General features: G+C 42.6%; 1 protein-coding gene across 8 annotated transcripts in view; it reads right to left on the reverse strand.

The window, feature by feature from the left end:
- The window catches only part of PIGU (phosphatidylinositol glycan anchor biosynthesis class U), a 93,418-nt gene extending 68,609 nt beyond the window's left edge, over positions 1-24,809 (reverse strand). Inside the window, exons 1-4 of one of the 8 annotated variants that reach the window (XM_054723991.1) lie at positions 24,563-24,804; positions 17,174-17,238; positions 1,566-1,625; positions 369-431 (exon numbers count right to left, since the gene is read on the reverse strand). In XM_054723991.1, coding sequence (XP_054579966.1) covers positions 369-431; positions 1,566-1,625; positions 17,174-17,238; positions 24,563-24,692 — 318 coding nt within the window. In that variant the 5' untranslated portion in view covers positions 24,693-24,804. Of the gene's footprint in view, positions 1-368; positions 432-1,565; positions 1,626-17,173; positions 17,239-20,377; positions 20,428-24,262; positions 24,301-24,562 lie in introns of those variants that run through there. The other 7 variants (XM_008149711.2, XM_054723986.1, XM_054723985.1 and 4 more) reach the window with 7 other exon arrangements.
- Between the last annotated feature and the right edge of the window lie 2,709 nt (positions 24,810-27,518).

Here is a 27,518-nt window from a genome sequence, read left to right on the forward strand (position 1 = left end):
TGAGTTAAAAGCTATATTAATTTTCCTCTGTAAAAAAACAAAACTGGTGAAAGGTATGGAATAATTTTTAAGGGTCCTCATTAATATAATTGTAGTTCAATTCCACTTGCTCCAAAAAGTCTGAACTGGCACAGGTAAGAGGATATTAAGCTACAAAGATTAAGCGACCCTTTCTGCATCTATTAGTAAAGTTGTCTTGTTCAGCTATTCCAGAACTGGCTGACCAAACCAGAAGCTGCACTCCCACATCTTAGTGTCTTAAAACATGTTGGATCCTTAAGTACATGCATGACCTTTGATCTTTTTAATAACAGATACCAGCAGGTTACCAGATTCTACTAGTTTTGTCCAACACACTGACTACTCACCACAACTTTATTGAAGTCCTGGATTGCAAAATACAGGGCAATGGCAGTGAGTGCATCAGTTATCTGTTAAGAGAAAGAGTAGTAACAGGAAATGAACCCAATTCGTGTGGGAGTAAAGGAATGCTACAAGGGTCTGAAGTTTCTGGAAGGCAGTGGACTATCCAGTACTGACTTCTTAAAGTGAGGCAGAACCTCAGCCCTCACTTTGACTACACAAAGAGAAAGCCTTTTCAGGGAGGTATGACTGGAGAACTTGCTTTATAATTACAAGTTACTAAGTTTTCTGTAAAGCGGAAATAATACCCACTGCTTTGTAGGCCTGATGTATGTCAAGTGCCAAGAACAGAGTAAGTCCTCAATAAACAGCACTCATAATAATTAAGGAAGAGCTCAGTGGACCTCCTATTTTACCCAGATTTTCCAACCCTATATTAAGCAAGTGTTTCAAATTACTACGCTCTCAAAACATAGCCCTGTCTTCCCAATTTCTTACCCCTGAAAGTCTCACCAGGCCTAAGTCCTTGTCACAGAATCTCTTGGCAGAATGCTTAGGAAATTGAGGATATCCTCAACACTGGCACCATAACGAAAGCCAATCATAGAATCTTGGAGCTAGAAAATTCAAGGCTACATAATTCACATATGAAATTTTAAAAGTATAAGAAATTAGAACTGGTCATATGTCATAAACTACTCTTCAGACTTCCATAACACAGTTCATCTTGAACATCCTGGGTTTGAACTGCATAGGTCAACTTATACACTGCTATTTTTCAGTAAATATTTGTACTGTTTTCCATACAGGGTTGGGAGTCCACAGATGCATAAGGCCAACTATATGCATTGATCAACATCATTTTATATAGGGGACTTGGGCACCCAAGGACATTTTTTTATATCCATGGGGTGGTGGGGAAAGCGGGGGTGGAGGGGGGAGGGGAGGTTGTCCTGGAACCAATGCCCCTGGATACCGAGGGACAACTGTGTGTGTGGGTGGGGGCACCCTTAACCCCTATTGTTCAAGGGTCAAATGTACAATTACAGTTCCATGAATCCAAATTAAAAAATAGGTTTTTGCTTTTATATTCTAAGAAACTCCTGAGCTCCTAAAATAGATGTTTTTCTTAAAAACAAGAAGATTAAAGACAATAAAATTTAAAATATATACATATTCATTTTATGTGGAAGGTTGCTTACCATAAATACCAATTCAGCATAGTCAATCAGGAAATGAAAGAGGTATATTATTAATGGAGTCTGCAGGAGAAAAATAAACAAGCAAATTAATTTAAATCTTACTATTATCAGTTTCCATAGGAGGGGGTGGGGTTAGAAGCTATCCTGTCAGTAACAATGTCTTTCTTTCCTAGAATACTGTTCTATGCTAGTTGGCCAGTGTACATATGAGGGAGAATAATTTTGTATCACTGGATAATTTTGTGCCACTAGAATATCTGCTGAATTGAATAAAGAGAATAAATAAAACCCAACACAATAAATATCTGTTAAGAAGTGTTAACACACTAAAGGTATAGGTGAACTTTAGTTCTAAGACTTATATAATAGATTCTTTGGGTTAATGTTTACATGATATATCTTTTTCCATATTTTTACTTTCAATCTTGTCTCCTTTTATGTAAGATGTATTTCTTAAAGCAGCATATAATTATTTTTCTTTAACATTATCTGACAATGATTACCTTTTAGTTAGATTTTTAGTCTATTCAGTTAATCTAATTATTGATTTACTTGTGTTTTAATCTTACTATTTTCCATTTGTCCCATTTTCTCTATGCTATTGTCTCTCCTTTCTTGCTTGCTTCTGCATATTTTTATTATTCCATTTCCCCCGCTATTAGCTTGTTGGTTATACAGGGTGGGCAAAAGTAGGTTTATAGTTGTGAGTATGTGAAACACAGAGTTTATTCTTTTTTTTTTATCCTCACCCAAGGACATGATATTTTTCCCATTGATTTCTAGAGAGAGTGGAAGGGAGGGAGGAGGGGAAGAGAGAGAAACATAGATGTGAGAGAGACTCATCAATTGGTTGCCTCCTCCACACACTTTTACCAGGGCTGGGGAACCTATAACCGAGGTAGATGCTCTTAACTGGGAATCGAACCTGTGACCCTTCAGTCCAAGGGTGGACACTCTAACCACTGAGCCAAACCAGCTAGGGTAAGAGTTTATTCTTGTATTATTTTTTTTAATTAAAATTTTTTAAAATATATTTTTATTGATTTCAGAGAGGAAGGAAGAGGGAGAGAGAGATAGAAGCATCAATGATGAGAGAGAATCATTGATCGCCTGACTCCTGCACACCCCCCACTGAGGATCGAGCTGGCAACCTAGGCATGTGCCCTTGACCGGAATCGAACCTGGGACCCTTCAGTCTGCAGGCCAACACTCTATCCACCAAACCAAACTGGCTAGGACTATTCTTGTATTATTATTTATTATTTTCCATACAAACAACTGTAAACCTACTTTTGCCCCATCCTATATATTTAGCTTCTAGTCTTTCAATGGTAAACCTTCAGATTATGATGTAAATCATTGGCTTTAATTAGAATATAATATAAATTATTACTTTTCCTACTTCCTAGACAATATAAGGACCTCTGAACACTTTAACTCCATATAGCTCCTCCCAGCCTTTTGTATTACTATTATTACAACTTTAATTCTATATATGAAACCCACAAGACATTATTATTTTATACAGTAAATATTTATGTAGACTTACACACATTTTTACCATTTTCATTGTTATTATTCCTTCCTATATTTCATGATGCTGTCAAGGACATAATCCTTCTGCCCTTTTGTATTATTTTAATGCAAGTCTGTTGGCAACAAATTCTATCAATTTTTAAATATTTTATTGATTTTTTTTTTTTTTTTTTTTTTTTTTTAGAGAGAGAAACATTGATTTGTTGTTTCACTTATTTATGCACATTCTTGTATGTGCCCTAACCAGGATCTAACCCACAACCTTGATTTTTGGGACGATGCTCTTTAACCAACTCAGCTACTCGGCCAGAGCCTTATCAATTTTCATTTGCTTGGAAATCCCTTTATTTTGGCTTCATTTCTGAGAAATATTTTCACTTAATACAGAATTCTATGTTGGCAGATAATTCTAACTCTCCATTGTCTTTTGAATTCCACTACTTTTGTTGGTGAAAAGTTAGTTTCCATTTTACTCTTCTTTAAAGATAAAAAGCCCTTTGGCTACTTTTAATATCTTTGGTTTGGGGCAGTTTTTATCATGTATGCTTCCCTTTTAATTTATCCTGCTTGTGTTTATAGGGCTTTGGAATTAAAATCTCTCCAAAACATTGAAAAAATTTTCAGCCACCCCTTCAAATATTGTTTCTGCCTCATTCTGTCTCTTTTCCCATTTTGGAACTCCATTTGTATGTATGTTAAACCTTTTTTGCTGTGTCTCATAAAGCTCTTTTTTTTCCTCTCTCTGTTTTCTATCCTTTTCTTTCCAAGTTCCAATCTGAATATTTTCTACAGACCTATCTTCCAGATCACTAATCCTTTCTTTATTTTTGTATAATCTGCTATTAAACTCACCCATTGAAGTCTCTCTCTCTCTCTCTCTCTCTCTCTCCCCCCCCCGCTACATAATAATAGACAAATATGCAAATTGACCGTACCTTCGCTGTGCCCGCGATTGGCCAGGAGGCGCGGGGGGGCGGGACTCGGGGTGGCCGGGGTGGCCGATTGGGCCGGCGAGACGCTGAGCTCGCGTCGCCAGTGGCAGCTCGAGCTCAGCATCTGCGCCATGGCTGTGCTGCGGCAAAGAAGGGGCCTCTGGGGCAGCGAGCTCACGTCCCACCGCGGACCATCAAAAGCGGGGGAGCTGGGTGCCTGTCCGTTCAGGCACCAGGCCTTTCAGAAACCTTCGCCGCGCCGGAGGCTTCTGAAAGGCCTGGTGCATCAGCAGACAGGCACCCAGCTCCCCCGTGATCGAAAGCGAAAGCGTGTAGGGGACCCTACACGTGCATGATTCAATCATGCACTGGGCCTCTAGTGTGTGTATGTGTGTGTGTGTGCGTGTATATATATATATATATATATATGTATATTTTTTATTTATATATTTTTTTTTTATTGATTTCAGAGAGAGGAAGGGAGAGGGAAGGAGAGATAGAAACATCAATGATGAGAAAGAATCATTGATCGGCTGCCTCCTGCACACCCCACACTGGTGATCAAGCCCGCAACCCCGGCATGTGCCCTTGACCAGAATCAAACCCAGGAACGTTCAGTCTGCAGGCCAACACTCTATCCACTGAGCCAAACCGGCTAGGGCACCTATTGAAGTCTTAATTTGTTATTCTGTTTTCCAGTACTAGAATTTCCATTTGATTCATTCTTACATATTATAGTTCCCTGGTGAAATTCTCTGTCTTGGCATCTCTTTTTCGAACATATTAATTATTGGTTGCAGTTATGTATTTTAAAATCTAAATGTGATAATTCAATATCTATATCACCTGTGAATGTTTTTATTGCTTTTATTTTCTGCCACTTATTATGCTTAGTAATTTTGGACTGAATGATGAACATTTGTGTATGAAAAATTGCAGAGATTCTAGATGAGGCTATTTTCCTTCAGAAAGGATTTCTTTTAGAGGTTTTTGTTATTTTGTATGTTTTGTTTTGTTTTGTTTTAAGAAAGGAAGGGAGAGGAAGAGACAGAAATGCAAATGGGAGAGAGAACATCAGTCGGCTGCCTCCTGCAGGCCCCAACTGAAGGTCAACTCGGGCATGTTTCTTGACCAGGATATCTAACCAGTGACCTGTGGTGCATGGGTTGACACTCAACCACTGAACCACACCAGTCAGACCAGAAAGGATTTCTTTAAGCTCTGGCAAGAATTAGAACAGAATTATATCACATTAATCTAATCAGGGGTTAGCTAATTAGAAGCTGGATTCAGTCTTTATAAAACGAGTCTCTATAATATAGAGCCAGGGTGTAACTACCCAATCACAACCAAAGGCTGACCATCCAGAAGTCAGCGCTGGGTTGCCATAGCGACCCAGCGCTGACTACTGCGGCTGTAGGCCCAGTGACCCAGCAGTTACTGTTGAGGGGGCTTTGAATCAGGCCCGGAAAGAGACCTGAAGAGAGTAGCAGGGGCTGATCGATAGCATCTGAGGCAGCTTTTGACCAGCACTTGCCTCTCTCTTTCCCTCCAAGCCTGGCCAGAAGCCCTGCCTTTCTGATAAGGCCCTGTTGATAGGCCCAGAGACACTGACTGGCATAGAAACTGGCCAATCAGAACCAAATCTGGGTCAACTGTGAGGAGCCAATGGCTGCCTAGGAAGCGGAGCTTTTGACACTGACTGGCATAGAAACTGACCAATTAGAACCAAATTGTACAGCAGAGGAGGGCAGTTGGGGGCGAGATCAGTCCGGCAGGGGAGGGCAGTTGGGGGCAACCAGGCGGCAAGGGGAGGGCAGTTAGGGAAGAGATCAAGCTGGCAGGGGAGGGCAGTTGGGGGCAACCAGGCGGCAAGGGGAGGGCAGTTAGGGAAGAGATCAAGCCGGCAGGGGAGGGCAGTTGGGGGCAACCAGGCTGGCAAGGGGAGAGCTGTTGGGGGCAAGATCAGGCCGGCAGGGGAGGACCTTTGGGGGCAAGATCAGGCCGGCAGGGGAAGGCAGTTGGGGGCGAGATCAGGTCCCCAGGGGGTCCCCAATTAGAGAGGGTGCAGGCTGGACTGAGGGAACTGCCCCCTCCATGCACAAATTTTGTGCACCAGGCCACTAATCTATAATAATATCTACCCTTCTTCCTTGAGTATAGTCCTTCAGAGGTTCCAAATGAAAGCCAAGTCCTCTACCAGACCCCTGCCACCTTGGTTAGTCATGCGCTCAAATTCGTATTTCCCAAGCACCATAAGATCACCAATAACTCCTTAACCTTTTACCAGCCAATTTCTGTTCTGTTTTTCTGCCTCTCAGCCTGTACCTCTTTATAAATTGGTAAATGCATCAAGGAGAAAGCAGCTCAGAATGTCAGTCTCACATTTTTGTACTTTCTTCTCTGGGACCTCAGCCTCTTGAATCTTGGCTATCTTGGTACTTTCCAGGGTCTTCAAACAGATGTTTTTTGTATTCATCCTGCTTTTCTAATTGTTCTAGGGAGGAGGGTTGGTCTGCTACTGTAATAGGAAAGTGCATGACTTGGTTTTAGTGAGTCCATGCTGGTGACTCAGGAGCACCTCTTCCTAAACCCAACCACACACAAAAATGTGTCCTATAATACTGTAAAGGTCATTGACAGGCTTTGTAGTGAGAACAAGCTAGCTTTGGAATCAGACGCAGGTTTAAAACCAGGTTCCACTAGCTGGTTTAGCTCTGTGGATAGAGCATTGACCTGAGGACTGAAGGGCACATGCCCAGGTTCCAGGCTTGATCCCCAATGCGGGGCGTGCAGGAGGCAGCCGATCAATGATTGTTTCTCTCATCATTGATGTTTCCATCTCTCTCTCTCCCTTCCTCTCTGAAATCAATAGAAGTATATTAAAACCAGGTTTCACCTGTGTACCTTTGGACACGTTTCCCCTCTGAGCCTTAGTTTCCTCAGCTATAAAATAAGAATAGTGACCTATTTCACTGGGTTCTTGGAAGGATGAAGTGTAATTTGCACAAAGTACTTAGCATAAAGTAAACCTCAATATATTAGCCGCCTGAGATCAACTTTTTACCTCTTTTTGAAAATGGGGGCATCAGCTTTGCCTTTCAAAGTTCTAAAAGAATTAAGCTTTTACAACTATCTACTAATGGATTCTTTTTTCCCCCCTTTATCTTTGTTAGTAAAAAGTAGTAACTTGATATTTATATTACCAATAGCCTCCTTTCAAAGTGTTTTGATGCTTCAGATAGTTTAGAATGGCTCTAAATTAGTCTCAGAAATATCAGAACAAATAGTTCTCAAAAAGCCTATCAGTAAATGGGCTGGTTTCCATAATGAACTAACATATATGCAGTAATTTAATTGCACATAATACTACTAGTGGCCTGGTGCATGAAATTCATGCACAAAGGGGGGGGTTCCCTCAGGCCAGCTGGCACCCTCTCCAATTGGGGACCCCTTGGGGGATGTCCAACTGCTGGTTTAGGCCTGATCCCTACTGCCCTCCCCTGCTTTCCTATTCTCTCCCCCAATGGTCCTCCCCTGCCAGCCTGGTTACCTCCAACTGCCCTCCCCTGCCAGCCGGATCTCTCCCCCAATGGCCCTTCCTTGCCAGCCTGATCTCACCCCCAAGTGCCCTTCCCTGCCAGCATGGTTGCCCCCAACTGCCCTCCCCTGCCAGCCTGATCTTGCCCCAAAGGCCCTCCCTTGCTGGCCTGATCTCACCCCCAACTGCCCTCCCCTGCCGGCCAGATCTCGCCCCCAACTGCCCTCCCATGCCAGCCAATTTGGTTCTGATTGGTCAGTTTCTATGCGACTCAGCGTCAAAAGCTCTGCCTCCTAAGCAGCCATTAGCTCCTCACAGTTCACACAGATTTGTTTCTGATTGGTCAGTTTCTATGCCTAGGAGGCGGAGCTTTTGTCAGCATCAAAAGCTCCGCCTCCTAGGCAGCCAATGGCTCCTCACAGTTCACCCAGAGTTGGTTCTGATTGGTCCATTTCTATACCAGTCAGTGTCTCCGAGCCTATCTCCGGACCTGATCAGAGAGGTGGGGCTGATCAGCAGCCCCCGCAGAGGCCTGGAGAGAAACAGAGGCGTGGCTGCTGGTGAAGCCCGGAGAGAAAGAGAGAGGCAACAGCTGATCAACAGCTGCACGGAGGCTGCGGATCAGAACCAACCTCTCTCTTAAGGCCTCTCTCCGGGCCTGATCCACAGCCCCTTGGTAGTCAGTGCTGGGTCAACGCACCGGCGGCAGTCAGTGCTAGGTCGCCACAGCAACCCAGCACTGACTGCAGGGCTGATTTCCGGTGTTCAGTCGAGCCTTCAGTAGGTCATTACAAACCCTGGGTTTTTATATATTTGGATTATAGAGAAGCCTACACTCCCAATCAAGGTTGTTAAATTCACAATTTAACTATCAATACTTAGCTAAACATAGAACACAGCCACATCTGTTGAAGGCAATCATAAAAATCTAACCTGTGGTTGCTAAATTCCTTTTTTCTCTCCTGTACAGATTTTCCTTCTCCACTTTCACCTATTCTTACCTTTCCCTAAGAACTAGATTTTAAAATCTGTTGAAGATTAACAATGCAGCCGAAACTGGTTTGGCTCAGTGGATAGAGCGTCAGCGTGCAGACTGAAAGGTCCTAGGTTTGATTCCGGTCAAGGGCATATACCTTGGTTGCGGGCACATCCCCGGTAGGGGGTGTGCAGGAGGCAGCTGATCAATGTTTCTCTCTCATCGATGTTTCTAACTCTCTATCCCTCTCTGTAAAAAATCAATAAAATATATATTTTTTTAAAAAAGATTAACAATGCAAAGCAATGATGAACTTTCTTTTCAAAAGTATTCTTTTCATTTGGCTTGACATAATTTTATTTATTTATATTTTACTACTTCAAGATAATAAAATACAGCTGGCTATAGATTTATGAACACCCAGCTTATAAGAAAATTAACCCATAATCATGAATGAGGAGCAAAGGACTCTGAGTTTGAAGCTGTCCCCACTGTGTTTGAGGGAAGCAACTGTTTTGCCCCTTCATTCAAAGTTCTTAAAAAGTAACCGTCCTACAGGGATTATTTTATACATGCAAAGAATGAGTTAACATGCTTCTTCTAGCTAGAAATCACCATCTCATGCCTTTATTCTCTTTTATACAAGTGTGTGCTCATGCACACACACCTGAAAAAGAGTAAGAATGTGTTCTAGCCTTCCTCATTGTGTCTAAGAATGCATTTTCCCAGAGAAATGACATTTTAAACTATGGTTAAGTGGTTAGACATAGCTCTTCCATTTATTCATTCAACATATTCTTTCTGAAAGGACTATTTCATATCTTCCCTTCACCTCAACTACCAACCTCCTTCCCCACTTCTCACTTTCAACCAACAAGCTCATGTCTTATTCCACTAAGAGAAGCAATTAAATGAGAACTACCTTATTTTCCTATTACCCAGTTGACCAACTTTCTATATCTATACCTATATTTTCTACCTGTCTCATACTAACAGTGATGAACTTCCTTTTTTCTTATATAAAGCCAAATCCTCCACCTATGAACTGGATCCCATTCCTTCTTGCCTCCTCAAAGACACTGTTCATTCAATTATCATCTTTCTTACATCATCAATTCTTGATCCATAGGATTATACCCAATAGCAACTAAATATCCAGATACTAATATTTAAGAAGTCTTCATAGATATCTCCTCTAGCTACCATACAATTTCTCTGGCCTCTTTTAGAGCAAAACTCCTCACAAAGGTTGTACCTGCTTCAGTGTACTTTAATCAGTCTCTTGTCCCAATAGTCCACTGAAAATATTGTTGCCAAAGTCTTTAAAGATCTTGATTTGGGCAAATCAATCATCAATCTTCAGTCCAAATTTTCCCCATCTTGCAATAACATTTGACATAGTTTTCACTCCTTCCTTAAAGCACTTTCTTCATCTGGCTTCCATGTACTACATTATCTTAACATTCCTCCTTTTCAACTTTATTTGCTAGTTCCTCTTCCCCTTCCCAACATCAATATATTGGAGTGCTCTACATATCTGTATTCTTCTTTATGTAAATGTACTCCCTATGAATCCTAGTAATCTATTTCTCTGTAACAAATTACCCTAAAACTTATCTTAAAACAACACACATTTATTATCTCACAGTGTCTGAGAGTCTGGAATCCAGGAGTGGCTTATTTGGGTGGTTCTGGCACAGAGTCTCTCATGAGGTTGCAGTCTCTCATGCGGTTTGAGTATCTGCTTCTAAGCTTACTCATTTTGCTATTGACAGGAAGATTCAGTTCCTCATCATAAAGGCTTCTCTATAAGGTTGGTCATGACATGGCTTCCCCCAGAGCAAGTGATCCAAGAGAGAGAAAAAGTTGCAGAAGTCTAAGATAGAAGTTGCAGTGTCTTTTATAACCTAATCTAGGAAGTGACATACCACCATTTCTGCCATATTCTACCGGTCACACAAACCAACTTTGGTACAATGAGAAAGAGATTACATGCTGTGAATACCAGAAGTTGGAAATCTTTAGGGGACATCTTGGATGGAAGCTGGCTATCATGCTAGGTAATCACATCCAGTCTAATGTTTTCAAATATCATCTATAGATTGATCCCAATTTTATACCTCCAGCCTGGACCTGTCTTTTTGCAATTCACATTGGTATAGCCAATTGCTTTAACACTGCCATTTGGATCTCTAATAGGCACTTCAAAAGTAACATGGTAAAATCTGAACTCTTTTTCCACCCCACTAAAACCTGTTCCTCCTTAAATAACATATCATTAAATAACACCATCAGTCACTCAACTGCTATCTTTAAAATCCTCTCTTGCCTTCATATATTGCATCCAATCTATTAACAAGTCTATCTCTAAAAATATAACTTGAATCTAATCACTTTTTAAAGAATCTATACATTTTTCACCATATTAGTTGTTACCACCCTAGTTCCAAGCCACCGTCATCCTGCTTAGACTATTGTATAAGTATCCTCACCATTTCTTCCTTGCTTCACTTCTTGCCCCTAGAGTCAATTTCCCTCACAGTATCCACAACAATATTTATCAAATGTAAAATAAATATGAACACTTCTTTCCTGGTTTAAAAGTCTTTCAATATGTAAAAGTAAAATCTACTTGCTATTGTGGACACTCGGGTTGGTGAAAAATCTCACGATGACTGGGTGAAAACTTGTTCTAAAACTCACTGAAATCCCAGAGTGAGATTCTCACCTTCAGGTTGGCTACTCTACCTGAGAATCCACCTGCTATTGACTGGGATTACTACAAGGCCATGTGGTGAAGGCCAGCTTGGCACATGGCTTTGAGAAGCTTATTGTCCTGAAGATGCCTGTGTCAGAGGATAAATAAACTGTCCAGGTGGATACTAAAGAAAAAAAAGATGTTAAAATTGTGCTGAGTTTTTTGTCTCTCTCAGAGATCACAATTGAAGAATATGAAAGAGCTGGAGAACATGAAGAACATAATTCCATTTGCTCAAATGACCACTGAGGATGTGCATGAAGTCCTCCCAGAAACCTAATTAGATAAGAAGTATCCCAATAGGCCTTACCAGCCAATTGAGAATTTATAAATTTGAATCTGGGAGGAAGCTCTGGCCCTCCCATTACAAACTCTGGACATTAAAAAATAATTATATTGCCCTAGCTGATTTGGCTCAGTGGATAGAGCATCGGCTTGCGGACTGAAGGGTCCTGGGTTCTATTCCAGTCAAGGGCAATGCCCGGGTTGTGGGCTTGATCCCCAGTGGGGGGCAGCAGACCGATGATTCTCTCTCATTGTTGATGTTTCTATCTCTCTCCCTCCCCCTTCCTCTCTGAAATCAATAAAAATATTTAAAATAATTATATTAAAAATGGATAGCCTGACTGGTTTGGCTCAGTGGATAGAGCGTCAACCTGCGGACTGAAAGGTCCCAGGTTCAATTCTGGTCAAGGGCATGTACCTTGGTTGCGGGCACATCCCCAGTAGGAGGTGTGCACGAGGCAGCTGATCAATGTCTCATCAATGTTTCTAACTCTCTATCCCTTCCTCTCTGTAAAAAATCAATAAAATATATATTTTAAAAAATGGATAGATAGAAAATACAAATTCCTAACCATGTCTATAAAAAGTCCTACATAATCTGGCCCATAACTTCTTCTCAAAATTTATCTCTATTATTTTCCTCTTTGTTCATTCTGCCTTAGCAACACTGGCCATCTTTCTGCAATTCACAAATGCCAAGCTCATTCCCAAATCAGGGACATAGCTTATTTGCTTCATTTAGATCTCTTATTCAAATTTCACTTCCTTAGAGAGCATTCCCTGAACACTATCTAATATTAACACATAAATGACTGTCACTCTTTCCCTTTACCCAGCTTTAATTTTCTACATGTACTTACCACTTACTGAAATCTCATTTTTTTAAACTTCAGCTTTATAGAGGAAAAATCAGTATAAAATACATTTTGATAAATTTTGACCTAAGAATACATCCATGACACATCACCACAGTCGACCTATCCACCAGCCCCAAAAGTTTATCAATTTTATGTTCATCCCAAAGAACCAACTTTGTTTCAGTAATTTTCTATTGTTTTTCTGTTTTCTATTTCATTTTTTTCTACTCTGATCTTTATTTTCTTTTAATTACAATGAGAAAGAAACAGTAGAAGTTCTACTTTTGGGAACAGATTGTATGGGCATACCAAAGAGTAGCCCACTAGCCAACTTCTACTTCTACTGCTTCTTTTATTTTGCTTACTTTGAATTTATCTTCTTTTTCTAGTCTCTTGAGATAGCATGGAGGTCATTCATTTGAGACCTTTCTTTTCTCATATAGGCATTGAGAACTGTAAATTTCCTTCTAAGTACTACTTTAGTGACATCCCATATACTTTGATAGGTTGTGTTTTCATTTTCATTCAGTTCAAAATACTTTCTAATTTCCCTTTTGATTTCTTCTTTAATTCATGGGTTACCTAGGGATTGGTTAATTAGTTTTTAAATATATGGGGATTTTCCAGATATCTTTCTGATACCAATTTTTTATTTAGTTCCATAGTAGATAGAGAATATACTTTGTATGACTTCAATCCTTTTAAATTTATTGAGTTTTGTTCTATGGCTCAGAATATAACCTATCTTGCAAATGTTCCACATACTCTTAAAAATTATTATGTGTTTTGCTCTTGTTGGATGGAATGTTCCATAAATGTCAATGCAGTCAAGTTGGTTGATAGTGTTTTTCAAATCTTTTATATATCTGTTAATTTTTTGGTCTGCTTATTCTATTAATCATTGAGAGAATATTTAAATCTCTGATTATCACTGTAAATTTGTCTATTTCTCCTTGCAGGTCTATCAGTCTTCATGTATTTCAAAACTCTGCCATTAAGTACATAAAAATTTTAAATTGCTAGGTCCTCTTGATGAATTAACATCTTTATTGTGATGAAATGACCTTCCTTATCCCTGGAGATATTCTTTGCTCTGAAATGTTTATTTTTTACAAACTCACTGACTGTTTCTCTCAGAAATATAAGTACCATGAGGCTAAGGGCTGTATCTTGTTCTATATCCCCCGCAACTTGCAGCATAGCTAGCATTTGGTATATATTTAACAAGTTTTTATTAAAGGATGAGAGAAGGGAGGGAGGGTTTAGAATACACATGCAGATATAGAGCTACACACTAGTATTAAAAAATAAGTGATGAAAAAAAAAAAATAAGTGATGAAAAGGTGCCAGTACTTGTTCTGACAAGCATATATTATAATGGGCGAAACATGTACAAAGGCAATTTCAAGAGTGTGATATGAGCCATAAAAAGGATAAGCACAAGATACTTTGCAAAATACAGGAGAAACATCAAATCTAGTTTAAAGTGATGAGTGATGGCTCCTGGAAGGGTAAAACCTAAGCTAATATCAGAATAGAGAATAAACCACAAGAGAAAGGAAGAATGGCTCTCCATTAAGGAGATATCAGAATAGAGAATAAACCACAAGAGAAAGGAAGAATGGTTAATATCAGAATAGAGAATAAACCACAAGAGAAAGGAAGAATGGCTCTCCATTAAGGACATAATGGCATGAAAAAGATACATAGAAACATAATGAAAGTATGTCAGGATTCTCTCAGGGGATTCCTACTCTCTCTAGAAAACATACTGCCCAAGGCCTGTAGCACCTTGAGCCCTCCTGGCTAGTGCGCTACTCTTTGGTATGCCCGCCCATACAACCTGTTCCCAATAACTGAACTGTGTGCTTATTCTCTTAAATTATTCCTAACCTACTTCTGCTAGTAGTTCTTGTTATTATGGTTTGATTAGATAGTAATACAAAGATAATGACTTATGAATACAAAAGACAGATATCTCCATGAGAACTAAGTTGAATGCTTTAAAAATGAGATGAAAGAAAAAATAGTGCTCAAAGTAGGTATTAGGGAGACAACTGTAAAATTTGGGGATTAAATGGTCAAATTAGAAACTGCTACTTTAAAATGACATGGTCAGTCCGGGTGAGGCTGGATCCCGGGTCCAGGTGAGGCCGTGCGCCCCTGGATCCGGGTGAGGCTGGGTCCTGGGTCCGGGTGAGCTGCCCCCCCTGGGTCAGGGAGAGGCCACGCGCCCCTGGGTCCGGATGTAGCTGGATCCCGGGTCCGGGTGAGGCCGTGTGCCCCTGGATCCGGGTGAGGCTGGGTCCCGGGTCTGGGTGAGGCCGCGCGCTCCCGGGTACGGGCAAGGCCGCGCGCCCCTGGGTCTGGGTGAAGCTGGATCCCGGGTCCGGGTGAGGCCGTGCACCCCTGGGTCCGGGTGAGGCCACGCGCCCCTGGGTCCGGGTGAGGCCACGCGCCCCTGAGTCCGGGAGAGGCCACGCGCCCCTGGGTCCGGATGAGGCTGGGGCCCGGGCCCGGGTGAGGCCATGCGCCCCTGGGTCCGGGTGAGGCCACACGCCCCTGAGTCCGGGTGAAGCCGTGCCCCTGGGTCTGGGCGAGACCAAACCAGAGGGAGTTGGACCTGCATTACCACCATTTGTCCACCATCCAGAGCTGAAAAGTCAGTGCCGACATGTACACATAAGGAACTGGTGGACATTGAAATTGGGTCTCAAAAGAACTGTTGGTCCAGAAAGAAACTCACTACAGACTGATTCATTTGCCTGTCAGCATTACTATTATTGCTCGTCTCACATTCAGTTCTTATAAGTATATTTCTAGTAACACATGATCTCACTCATCTAGGGGAAATGATGAACAACATAGACTGATGAACAAGAACAGACTCAGAAACAAGGAGGCATCGATCGGACTGTTGAGCCTCGGAGGGAGGGTAGGGAAAGGTGGGGGTAGGAGGGAAAGATCAACCAAAGGACTTGTGTGCATGCATATGAGCCTAACCAATGGTTAAGGACAACAGGGGGGTGGGGGCATCCGTGGGGAGGGGTGTGGGATGGGAATGAAGGGATGAGGACAAATATGTGACACCTTAATCAATAAAGAAATTTAAAAAAATAAAAATAAAAATAAATAAAATAATATGGTCAATAAGAATAGGAAAGCCCTAACTCATTTGGCTCAGTGGATAGAGTGTTGGCCTGCGGACTGAAGAGTGCCGGGTTTGATTCTGGTCAAGGGCATGTACCTTCGTTGCAGGCTCCAACCCCAGTAGGAGGAATGCAGGAGGCAGCTAATGTTTCTCTCTCATTGATGTTTCTAACTCTCTATCCCTCTCCCTTCCTCTCTGTAAAATCAATAAAAAGAAAGAAAAAAGAACAGGCAGGGAAGAGTGGAAAGAAATGTGGCTGATGTGGTAAGTAGGGCCCACCGGGCATTATGCCCCAAAACAGTGGTCGGCAAACTCATTAGTCAACAGAGCCAAATATCAACAGTACAATGATTGAAATTTCTTTTGAGAGCCAAATTATTTTAACTTAAACTTCTTCTAACGCCACTTCAAAACAGACTCACCCAGGCCGTGGTATTTTGTGGAAGAGCCACACTCAAGGGGCCAAAGAGCCGCATGTGGCTCGCGAGCCGCAGTTTGCCGACCACGGCCCCAAAAGGTGTTTGAATTTCATCCTGAGGTCAATGGTGAGCACTCAAAGGTACTAAGCAGGACAGTGACAATATCAGATTCATATTATACAAAGATGGCTCTGACTGCAGAATAAAGGAGCAAGATGATGCAGAAAGACTTGGCAGGCGTGGCTCAGTGATTGAGAATCTGCCTATGAGCTAGGAGGTCACGGTTCGATTCCTGGTCAGGGCACATGCCTAGATTGTGGGCTCAATCCCCAGTAGGGAGCGTGCAGGAGGCAGCCAATCAATGTTTCTCTCATCATTGATATTTCTCTCTCTCTCCCTCTCCCTTCTTCTCTGAAATCAATAAAAAATATATTTTAAAACAAATGTTAAAAAAAAAAAAGATTTGTCAGTAACCCAAGCAAGAATGGTGAATTAAGAGTGATTTTATTATTCTTAAGAACTAATTTTATGAGTTAAATAGGCTTTTGTGGGCTTTCTAAGAAACCAACATTGCTATTACAATTTTCATGGGAAAGAATGTTCCAAAGAACCAATTACATGCCACTTAGCATACAACCTATTCAGAAACTGGGAACTGTTTATAATTTACTTGCCATTAAAAATGCTAACTTCTAGCCCTAACCGGTTTGGCTCAGCGAATGGAGTATCGGCCTGCGGACTGAAGGGTCCCAGGTTCAATTCCGGTCAAGGGCATGTACCTTGGTTGCAGGCACTTCCCCAGTAGGAGGTGTGCAGGAGGCAGCTGATCGATGTTTCTCTCTCATCGATGTTTCTAACTCTCTATCCCTCTCCCTTCCTCTCTGTAAAAAATCAATAAAATATATATATATTTTAAAATGGTTAACTTCTACAGAAGTCTCATCTGCTTCCCTAAAGTCCAATCTTAATATGGATCATTTCTACGGCAATCATGAAAACTTCTTATGCAAAGGACATATAAAAAAGGGCTATTTCTAAATATGATTTTCAAAAAGAGATCTTTTTAAATGTCTGTACTAACTAGAGGCTAGGCTTTGGTATCTGTGTCTATAAATTACTCTTAGTACCCATAAAAGAAAACAAGAACACTTACTTCATGAAATACTGCTCCTGAATATGGAGACACTCCCAAGTCCAACAGTGAGAGGCCTTCAACCACTGAAAAGTAAGACATCCAAGTTCATTCTTACTTCAAAGACATATGCAGGTGGCCATAAGCCAGTGTTAGATACTCCCAGGACAAAAAAAGGCCTTATAGTTTATCTAATCCCCTTATCCTTATTCCCAGAAAGTGGGTCTAAGTCTTGATTTAAACATTTCTGATAATGGGGAGTTTTCTTCCATAGAGTATTCCTTTCCCTTGTGGCAAACCACTCATTGTGGGAATGTTTTGTATTAAACTATAAATTTCCTTTGATCTCCTTGTAACTCCCACCTACTCTAAAGTGTTTCATTTATGTATATTCTGCTCCATTCCAAAACACAGTAAGATAACAAATTAGAAGCTGGTGAGAAATGTTGCTCATAGGTGGGGAAAGGAGCAATCACTCTAATATGTGCTTTGTTTGACATTTGCATTAATTTTTCTTCAGGGCAATATGTACTTTTTAAGTGTATGTTTTTTGACCCAGAAATTATTGTTCTTAAGGCAATTTATTCAAAGAAGAATGTTCATTACCATGCTCAAGAGTGGGGAAAAATTTAAAATAATCCCAATGTCCATTAATGGAGATTTATTTAAATTAATTATGACACTGTTATCGTTTCTGACTCACTTATTTCAGCCAGTATCATCACTGTTCTTCCTATTATTAAAACTCAAAATCTTAGAATTAGCCATTTTGACTTTCATTACTGTGCTAAGAACTTCAACATGAATCATCTAATTTAATGGGGTACATATTATAACTTTCTATTTCATAAATGAGAAAACTGATGTTGGAGATCACACAGATAGTAAGTGGCAGAGGCAGAGAGGGACTCAAACCCTCTTTAAGAGTCCAGACCCTGTGCTCTTAATGACCATACTACATTGCCTCATCTTGGATCCCTCACCCTGTCAAACCTATAAGCAACCAGATCTTATGGTTTCTTTTCTTCAATATACTATCTAATAAAGAGGGAATATGCTAATTGACCCTCACACCATTGCAAAGATGGCAGCTCCCACAGCCAATACGGAGGGAATATGCTAATTGACTGTCCCACCCTCAAAGATGGTGGCACCCACAGCCAATAAGAAGGGAATATGCTAATTTACTGTCCCACCCTCAAAGATGGCAGCACCCACAGCCAATAAGGAGGGAATATGCTAATTGCTGCCATGCCCTCAAAGATGGCAGCGCCCACAGCTACAAGATGGTGGCGCCCAGTCCTCTCAGCCCCGCCGGGGCGCCTGCCTCCTGATTCCCCCAGTCCCCTCAGCCCCCCAGCCGCCCAGAGCTGGCCCGAGGCACAGGCAAGCCTTGATGGCGGCTGCCCAGCCGCCCAGGGCCGCCCGAGGCTCAGGTAACCAGGGCCGGCTAAGGCTTGCGCTGCCGGCAGTGGCAGCAGCAGAGGTGTGATGGGGTGTCGCCTTCCCCTGATGGCCGGGTCGCCTCCCGCCCCTGAGGGCTCCTGGACTGTGAGAGGGGGCAGGCCGGACTGAAGGACCGCCCCCCCTCCAGTGCATGAATTTTCATACACCAGGCCTCTAGTTTGTTTAATAAGTAGTTAACTATGCAATTACTCTATGCCAGACACAAAGAATTCAGGGATGACTAAAACAGCTCTAACCTTCAAGGAACTCATAATACAGTAGAGAAATTAGATATAAATAAAGAATTATGATGTAAAATGAGAAATGCTCTTAAGCCCAGCCGGCATGGCTCAAGGGTTGAGAGTAGACCTATGAACCAGGAGGTCATGGTTCAATTCCTGGTCAGGGCACATGCCTGGGTTGTGGGCTCGATCCCCAGTGTGGGGCATGCAGGACGCAGCTGATCAATGATTCTCTCTCATCACTGATGTTTCCATCTCTCTCTCCTCCCTTCTCTCTGAAATCAATCTAATCTAATAATAGACAAATATGCAAATTGACCATACCTCCGACACACCCACAAGCCACGCCCACCATCCAATCAGAGCGAGTATGCAAATTAACCCAAACCAAGATGGCTACAGCCACCGAGAGCAAGGTTTCCTAGGTAACAGAGGAAGCCAAGCTTTCTGCCAGCCATTGCAGGCCTAAGCCTCCACTCAAGCTACAAAGTTTCAATTATAGAAGGTAAACAAATTCAAAGAAATGGCGGCAGAATGGAGCTTGAGAGAGCAGGCCAGGGTTGCTGCCGGCAACAGGCGGCAAAAGGGGAAGCAAAGCTTTCCACACACCCTGGTCGGGCCCACCCGCTTAAGGCAACAAAGTTTCAATTATAACCCCAACACAAATGGCTTTGGGCCTCGGAGGGAGCCCCAGGCTTGGCTCTGCTCCAGGCTACAAAGTTTCAATTGTAGAAGGAAAATAAATTCCAGATACCAGGGCCGCCGCTTGCGTTGCCAGGGGGCGTGGCTGGCCTGAAAACCACCACAGGCCCCTCGCTCAGGCCGCCCCACGCCCCCAGGGTACCCCACCCTGATCTGGGACACCCTTCAGGGCAAACCAGCTGGCCCCCACCCCTGTACCAGGCCTCTATCCTATCTAATAAAAGAGTAACATGCAGATTGATCATCACTGCAACACACAATATAGCTGCCCCCATGTGGTCAAAGATCCTGCCCCCATGTGGACACAGGATGGCCACCACAAGATGGCCAGCAGGAGAGGGCAGTTGGGAGGCACCCAGCCTGCAAGGGAGGGCAGTTGAGAGGGACCAAGCCTGCAAGGGAGGGCAGTTGGAGGTGATCAACCCTGCAGGAGAGGGCAGTTAGGGATGACCAGGCTGGCAGAGGAGGGAAGTTGGGGGCAAACAGGCTGGCAGCAGAGTGGTTAGTGGGTGATCAGGCTGGCAGGCAGAAGCGGTTAGGGGCAATCAGGAAGGCAGTCAGACATCCCTCGAGGGGTCCCAGATTGGAGAGGGTACAGGCTGGGCTAAGGGACAACCCCCCTCCATGCACGAATTTCGTGCACCGGGCCTCTAGTAAAAATATAAAATTAAAAAATAAATGCTCTTAATAGAGGTATATATAAAGAGAGCAGAGGAAGGAGGGCCTAATACTGCCTTGGGTCTTCTGATATCCAGAAGAAAGCAGGAACCAAGTGGCTTCAACAAAATATTATATGCAAATATTATATGCAGAGATAACAAATCTAAGTTCTTACCATCACACATATGAATTACTACTATCTTTATTACCATTTGTCAACTGGAAAACTGGGACAAATTATTTATCTTCTTTAAATCTCAGTTTCCGCAACTGTCAAATGAAAACAACACCATCTAACAGAGAATAACTGGAGGATAAAATGAGGCTTATCATAATCTCTAATATACAGTATTTTTATTTATTTACTTATTTTAAAAATCTTTATTGTTGAAAGTATTACATGTCCCTGTTTTTTCCTCCATTGACCCCCTCCAGCTTGCCCCCACCCCCTGCCCCAGGCCTTCACCACCCTGTCAGTGTTCATGGGTTATACATACATGCATACAAGTTCTTTGGTTGATTACCTCCCAACCACCCACCCTCCCCCACCTTCCCTCCGAGATTCCACACTCTGTTCCATGCTTCCATGTCTCCAGATCCACTCCATTCATCAGTTTATTTTGTTAATTAGATTCCACATGAGTGAGATCATGTGATACTATAATGGCTACCATCAACAAATCAACAAATGACAAGTGCTCATAAGGATGTTGAGAAAAGGGAACCCTACTACACTGCTAGTAGGAATGCAGACTGGTGCAGCCATTATGAAAAACAGTATGGAGTTTCCTCAAAAAATTAAATATGGAACTGCCATTTGGCCCAGTGATCCCACTTCTAGGAATATATTCTAAGAAACCCAAAACACCAATCAGAAAGAATGTATGCACCTGTATGTTCATAGCAGCACAATGTACAATAGCTAGGATCTGGAAACAGCCCAAGTGTCCATCAGTAGACGAGTGGATGAAAAAGCTGTGGTACATTTATTACCAAGGAATACTGTGCAGCAGTAAAAAAGAATCTTTTACCCTTTGAGACAGCATGGAGGTACCTGGAGCATATCATGCTAAGTGAAATATGTCAGTCAGTGATATATAGTATTTTTAGAACTCTAAGCTCTAATTATTCTTTTTGAAAAAAAATATTTTTATTGATTTCAGAAAGGAAGGGAGAGGGAGATAGATGCATCAATGATGAGAGAGAATCACTGATTAGCTGCCTCCTGCACACCCTCACTGGGGATTGAGCCCATGCCCTGACTGGAATCCAACCATAACCTCCTCGTTCATAGGCCGATGCTCAACCACTAAGCCACGCTGACCGGGCTCTAATATTCTTAAACACTCATTTATTACGTCATTTCCTATTCCAAAATGTTTATGGGATTGCCCTTGCCGGCGTGGCTGGGTGGTTAGAGGGATGCCCGTGCACCCATGGGTTCAATTCCCAGTCAAGAGTAAATACCTGAGCCGAGGCCGGTTTGGCTCAGTGGATAGAGCGTCGGCCTGCGGACTCAAGGGTCCCGGGTTCGATTCTGGCAAGGGCATGTACCTTGGTTGCGGGCACATCCCCAGTAGGGGGTGTGCAGGAGGCAGCTGATCGATGTTTCTCTCTCATCGATGTTTCTAACTCTCTATCCCTCTCTCTTCCTCTCTGTAAAAAATCAATAAAATATATTTAAAAAAAAAAAAAAGAGTAAATACCTGAGACACATCATAATTAAAATGCCAAGGGCAAAAGACAAAGAGAGAATCTTAAAAGCAGCAAGAGAAAAACAATTAGTTACCTACGAGGGAGTACCCATATGACTGTCAGCTGATTTCTCAACAGGAACTATGCAGGCCAGAGGGAGTGGCAAGAAATATTCAAAGTGATGAACAGCAAGAACCTACAACCAAGATTACTGTACCCAGCAAAGCTATCATTCAGAATTGAAGGTCAGATAAAGAGCTTCACAGATAAAAAAAAACAACTAAAGGAATTCATCACCGCCAAACCAGTATTATATGAGATGAAGGGTATTATTTAAGAAGAGGAAGAAGAAGAAAAAGGTAAAGATAAAAATTGTGAACAACAAAGTGACAACAAATACATATCTATCAACAAGTGAATCTAAAAATCAAGTGAATAAAAAGTCTGATGAACAGAATAAACTGGTGAATATAATAGGATTGGGGCATAGAAAGGGAGTGGACTGACAATCCTTGGGGGGAAAAAGGGGTGGGAGTGTGGGGGGGTGGGAAGAGACGACAAAAATCGTACACCTATGGATGAGGACAGTGGGGGGGGGGTGGTAAGGGCAAAGGGTGGGATGGGAACCGGTGGAGGGGAGCTATGGGGGGGAAAAAGAGGAACAACTGTAATAATCTGAACAATAAAAATTTATTAGAGAAAAAAAAAAAAAGAGTAAATACCTGGGTTGCAGGCACAATCCCTGCCCCAGTCAAGGTGAGTGTGGGAGGGAACCAATCAATGTGTCTCTCACATATTGAAGTTTCTCTCTCTGTGTCTCTCCCCCTCCTTTCCATTCTCTCTAAAAATCAATGGGAAAATGTCCTTGGGTGAGGATTAACAACAAAAATAAACACTAAAAATATCCTCTAGTAAGAATTAACAAAAAAAAAACGTTTCTGGGATAACATTAAAACTCTAGAATTTAAAGTTCAAGCAGAGGAAGTGGACTTCTGGGGTGCTGGTAACGGTTCGTTTTTTGATCTGGGTATTGCCCACATGGTATATACAGTTTATAAAAATTCATTAAGCTCTACATTTATTTTCTGGGCACTGTATATATTGTACTTCAGTAAAAAAAAAAAATGTTTTTTAAAGAAAATGTTTAAACTCTGCTTCAGACATTTCACATCTTTCAACATTTCTTTAAAAATAAATAAATTAGCCGAAACCGGTTTGGCTCAGTGGATAGAGCGTCGATCTGTGGACTGAAAGGTCCCAGGTTCGATTCCGGTCATGGGCATGTACATTGGTTGCGGGCACATCCCCGGTGGGGGGTGTGCAGGAGGCAGCTGGTCGCTGTTTCTCTCTCATCGATGTTTCTAGCTCTCTATGTCCCTCCCTTCCTCTCTGTAAAAAAATCAATAAAATATTAAAAAAAGAAATATACTTAAAAAATAAATAATATATATATTAGTATACATATATATTCGTGTGCGGGTATGGTCCCTAGGCCTGGCCTGCGATCAGGGCCATCTTCCCCGGCCATTGGGCAAGTAGAGCCTGATGTCTGGGGGATGGGACCAAGAGGTGGTCAGTGCACCTCATAGTGACTGGTCAAGCGGTCGTTCTGGTAATTCCTCCATTAGGGTCAATTTGCATATTATCCTTTTATTATATAGGAGATATATATATGATATATATATGAATGTATGTACCCCTATGTTCATAGCAGCACAATTTACAATAGCTAAGATCTGGAAACAGCCCAAATGCACATCGGTAGATGAGTGGACAAAAAAAGCTGTGGTACATTTATACCATGGAATACTATGCAGCAGTAAAAAAAGAAGGATCTCTTACCCTTTGAGACAGCATGGAGAGACCTGGAGAATATCATGCTAAGTGAAATAAGCCAGTAAGAGACAAGTATCACAGGATCTCACTCATGTGGAATCTAATGAACAAAATAAGCTGATGAACAAAGCAGACCCAGAGATACAGAAGCATGGAACAGACTGTCAAATCTCAGAGGGAAGAAGGGGAGATTAACCGAAGAGTTGATATGCATATATGCATAACCCATGCAAACAGACAATAATGAGGTGAAGGCCTGGGGGGAGTGGAGTGGAGGGGGTCAATGGGAGGAAAAGGGGACATCTGTAATACTTTGAACAATAAAGATAAATTTTTAAAATAATTTTAAAAAAAGAAAAAAGAAGAAACAGTAGGAAAAGCTGCACTGCGAGCTTAGACTGAGAGTAGACGTCTGAACACCTCACCTGGGATACCCCCTCCCCCGCCCCTCACACACCGTCCCATACTCCAGGGAGCACCACTAGAGATCCCGCATTAAATCCCAAGCCCCCCTCAATTTCCACTCCACCTTGCATGCCCTCGAAGTATCCCTTCCTCAGACCATTTCCCTTGGTTCAAGGCCCCAGGGGGACACACCCCCTCAGATCTTCATCCCTCAGGTAATCCCGCTCCGGGACCCAACCCTCACCCAACAGTCCCACGCCCCCTCCCCCAGGCAGACGCGTCCTTAGGCCCCGCCCTCCCGCCCTCGGAGGGCGCCAGAGCGGGTCAGAGCGTAGTGCTTGCGGCCACTGCCCCACTCTCCCATTCACAGAGGCCCGGGGAGCACAGGAGGGACCTGGCCGCCTACTCGAGCCGGTGGCCTCACCTCTCTTCCAAGAGCTCAGTGGGGACACCACCTCCACCCGCTCGGAGATGAACTCGGCCAGACTGGAGCGGAACAAGGCCGCCCGCACAGTCACAGCCACCACCAGCACCAGGGCCAAGGGAGCCGCCATGATAGCTGGGGCGGCGCGCCGCCGGGGAGGGAAAGGCGATGCGGAAGAGCCTCGCGGCCCGTGCGCCACCTCTGTAGTTCCGCGGGCCGGAGCGCCTGGCGGCTGCTGCCGCCGTAGCTGCCTGACAGGGGACTACCACTCCCAGGAAGCCTTGCGGCCCGGCAGGGCGGGACGACGGAAAGCCGGGCAAGTCAAGCTTGCAGCGATGGGTTAGGCGACGTCTCCTGTGACAGCTGGTGAATTGTGAAAGCGCTCAGGAGCTGAAGTGCTGCTGAAAGTAATCAAATTAGGAATTTATCTTCGTGGGGCTGTGAGTGAGTTTTAAAGAGATGTTAGTTTCGCTCTTGTGTGTATGTTTTTAATGCTTAAATGTTTCTCTTTTATGTTTTTAAAGACTATTAAATATGTGTTCATGTGCTTGCAATTGTGTATTGAACGACAACCGTTCCCAGGCACTATATTGGATTCTGAGGATACATTTTGGCATAGTAGACAGATTTGTTAGCCCTGCGGCCTGGAACGAGTTGCTTAACCTTTCTGTGCCTCAGATCTCTCATCTGAAAAATGTACTGGCTGTTGGCTCCTATGGCCTGCTAGAAACAACTGAGGAATGCTTAGAAATTCTCCCAGTCACTTTTAAACACAACCATTATAAAAAAATAAATTACATAAACTTACAACTAAATAAATTATATTAAAAACAAGGTAATATTTATTCTTGAATATTTATTCAAAACTCATCACTTCCTCATTGTTTTACTACACTTTGTTTTAACTGTGCTCTTAAGATTGTTTACCACTGGTATTGCACTATGGCAGATATTGCATAATATTGTGTACTACTGCCCTGCCCTTCCCAAATCCGTGTTCAGTGAAAACAGGTTGGTAGCTTGAAATCCCTCCCGATGGGAGTGTTTACACCACAGAAGTGAGCACACACTTCAAATCAGGGTTTTATAGTTTGGAGAGCCCTTTGATAAGAATTCAGAAGCACACCACTTCATTAATTAATGTATGAAAAGTGCTTATGGTGAGTGCTTAAATGTTAGCTATAATAATATTAAATATATGAAGAAATTTCAGATCTGTAAACAAAATGAAACAGGTTGCATGATGAAGAATAACTTGGTGGAAGGGGAGTGGTAATGTTATCCATGGAAGTGGGTGCTGTGAGGAAAAGAATTTCCCAGGGCCCCAATGGGTTTTGTTAAAAGCTTTAAAAATTAAGGAGGTTCCCCTCCAAGGTCCCACCATGGAAAAAGTCCAGTCTTGTTTTCAGCAGCCCAGGATTTCTATTCCATATTAAAGTCCAGCCCAGTCCAGCAACTGGCTAGTTTAGCTTGTATTCCCAGCTGCAATCCATCGTGTGTGGGGTCTGCACCGCCATGGGCCGTGAGGCTGCTTAAACCCACATGGCAGGCGAGCACACCGGTGAGTGCGGGTCAGGAGCAAGGGAGAACAAGAGCAAGAGACAAGAGAAGGGAACTTTCTGTCTGGGGATTTTAACCAGGACCTTCCAAGATTTTGCACTTTTCTGATGGGGTCTGCCCCTTCGCCAACCCGTTGTTCCCCGGGCTAAACTGATAGGCAAGCGCCTTCCTACGTCACCCAGACTTCACAGCCCATACACTCATCTCCCCCTGTGTTCGATCCCTTCCCCCACTGATCTGCAGGGAAGAGACCACTGGTTCCCTGGGGAGCTTGAAGCTGTAGCTTCCTGCAGAAGCTACCCAGATGACCATACTTAGGTCTGGCCTCCCCTTTGCTTTCTTCCTGTTATTAATATTAACTATTGAATTACAATGATAATAGTAACACTGGACAGGGTGGTCAGGGAAGGCTCTGAGAAGAGGTGACATTTAAGCTGACACCTAAAAGATGATAAATTAATCAGAGCTTCCAAGCTGGAGGGCACAGACTCCGAGTCTGAAAAAAAGAAGATAGTGGAAGGTGTGGATGGAGAGGCAGATAGGAGCCAATCAGGCAGGGACCTGTTGGCCATGGTTGGGAATTTGGGCTTCATTCAAAGTGCAAGGCATGTGCCTTTGGAGAATTTTAAACAAGAAGGTGTATATATTTTTTTAAAGATCATTACATCCCCAGGATCTATACTGGGTGTTGGGGAATATTGCAATGACAAAGTTGTATTTCTTGCTTTTATGGAACATAGAGAGCAGTTACAGAGATGTGATCGTCTTAAGAATAACACAAATAGAAATAAAATCTCAAACCATGATGAGAGAAGGAAGAAAGAACAGGATGCTAGCAGAATGCAAAAATCAGCCCTGGAACAGATAGCTTTCTTGACCATGGGGAGGAGCGGGTCTCCATTTGGAGAGGGGATCACGAAGGAATACAGGCACTCTCACCCTCTGAGCCCCGCTCTGCTAAGCATTGTGCCATACTTTTAACACACGTTACCTTATTTAGTCTGTGCAGCCTTCTTTCCTAAAGATGTAAGTGTAAAGTGTAAGCCTTGACATTGTTTTTTTTTTTCTTTCATGTTACGCAAATACCTATCTTAAGCTTTGATTGCCAAGGCATCCACTTCAAAGACAGCTATCTTGAATAAACACGTTGTCAGCCACACAATTAGATTAAGAGCCAGATGGCCTCCCCTTATTGAGGCTCCTTTGTTTTAGAGATATTGGTTGATTTAAATAACATCATTTGGGCTACTTGTTTATTTTGCTTTCTTCTGGGGCTTTAAATTCCCGCTTTTTAAATTCACCAATAAAGTGTGAGCCCAGGAAAGTTTTACATTCACCTACAAATTCTGGGCCACTGCCCAATAAAAACAGCCACCCAGGCCTGTGACCTATGAGT

This window comes from Eptesicus fuscus, chromosome 12 (genome assembly GCF_027574615.1).
Source record: "Eptesicus fuscus isolate TK198812 chromosome 12, DD_ASM_mEF_20220401, whole genome shotgun sequence".
NCBI lineage: Eukaryota > Metazoa > Chordata > Mammalia > Chiroptera > Vespertilionidae > Eptesicus > Eptesicus fuscus.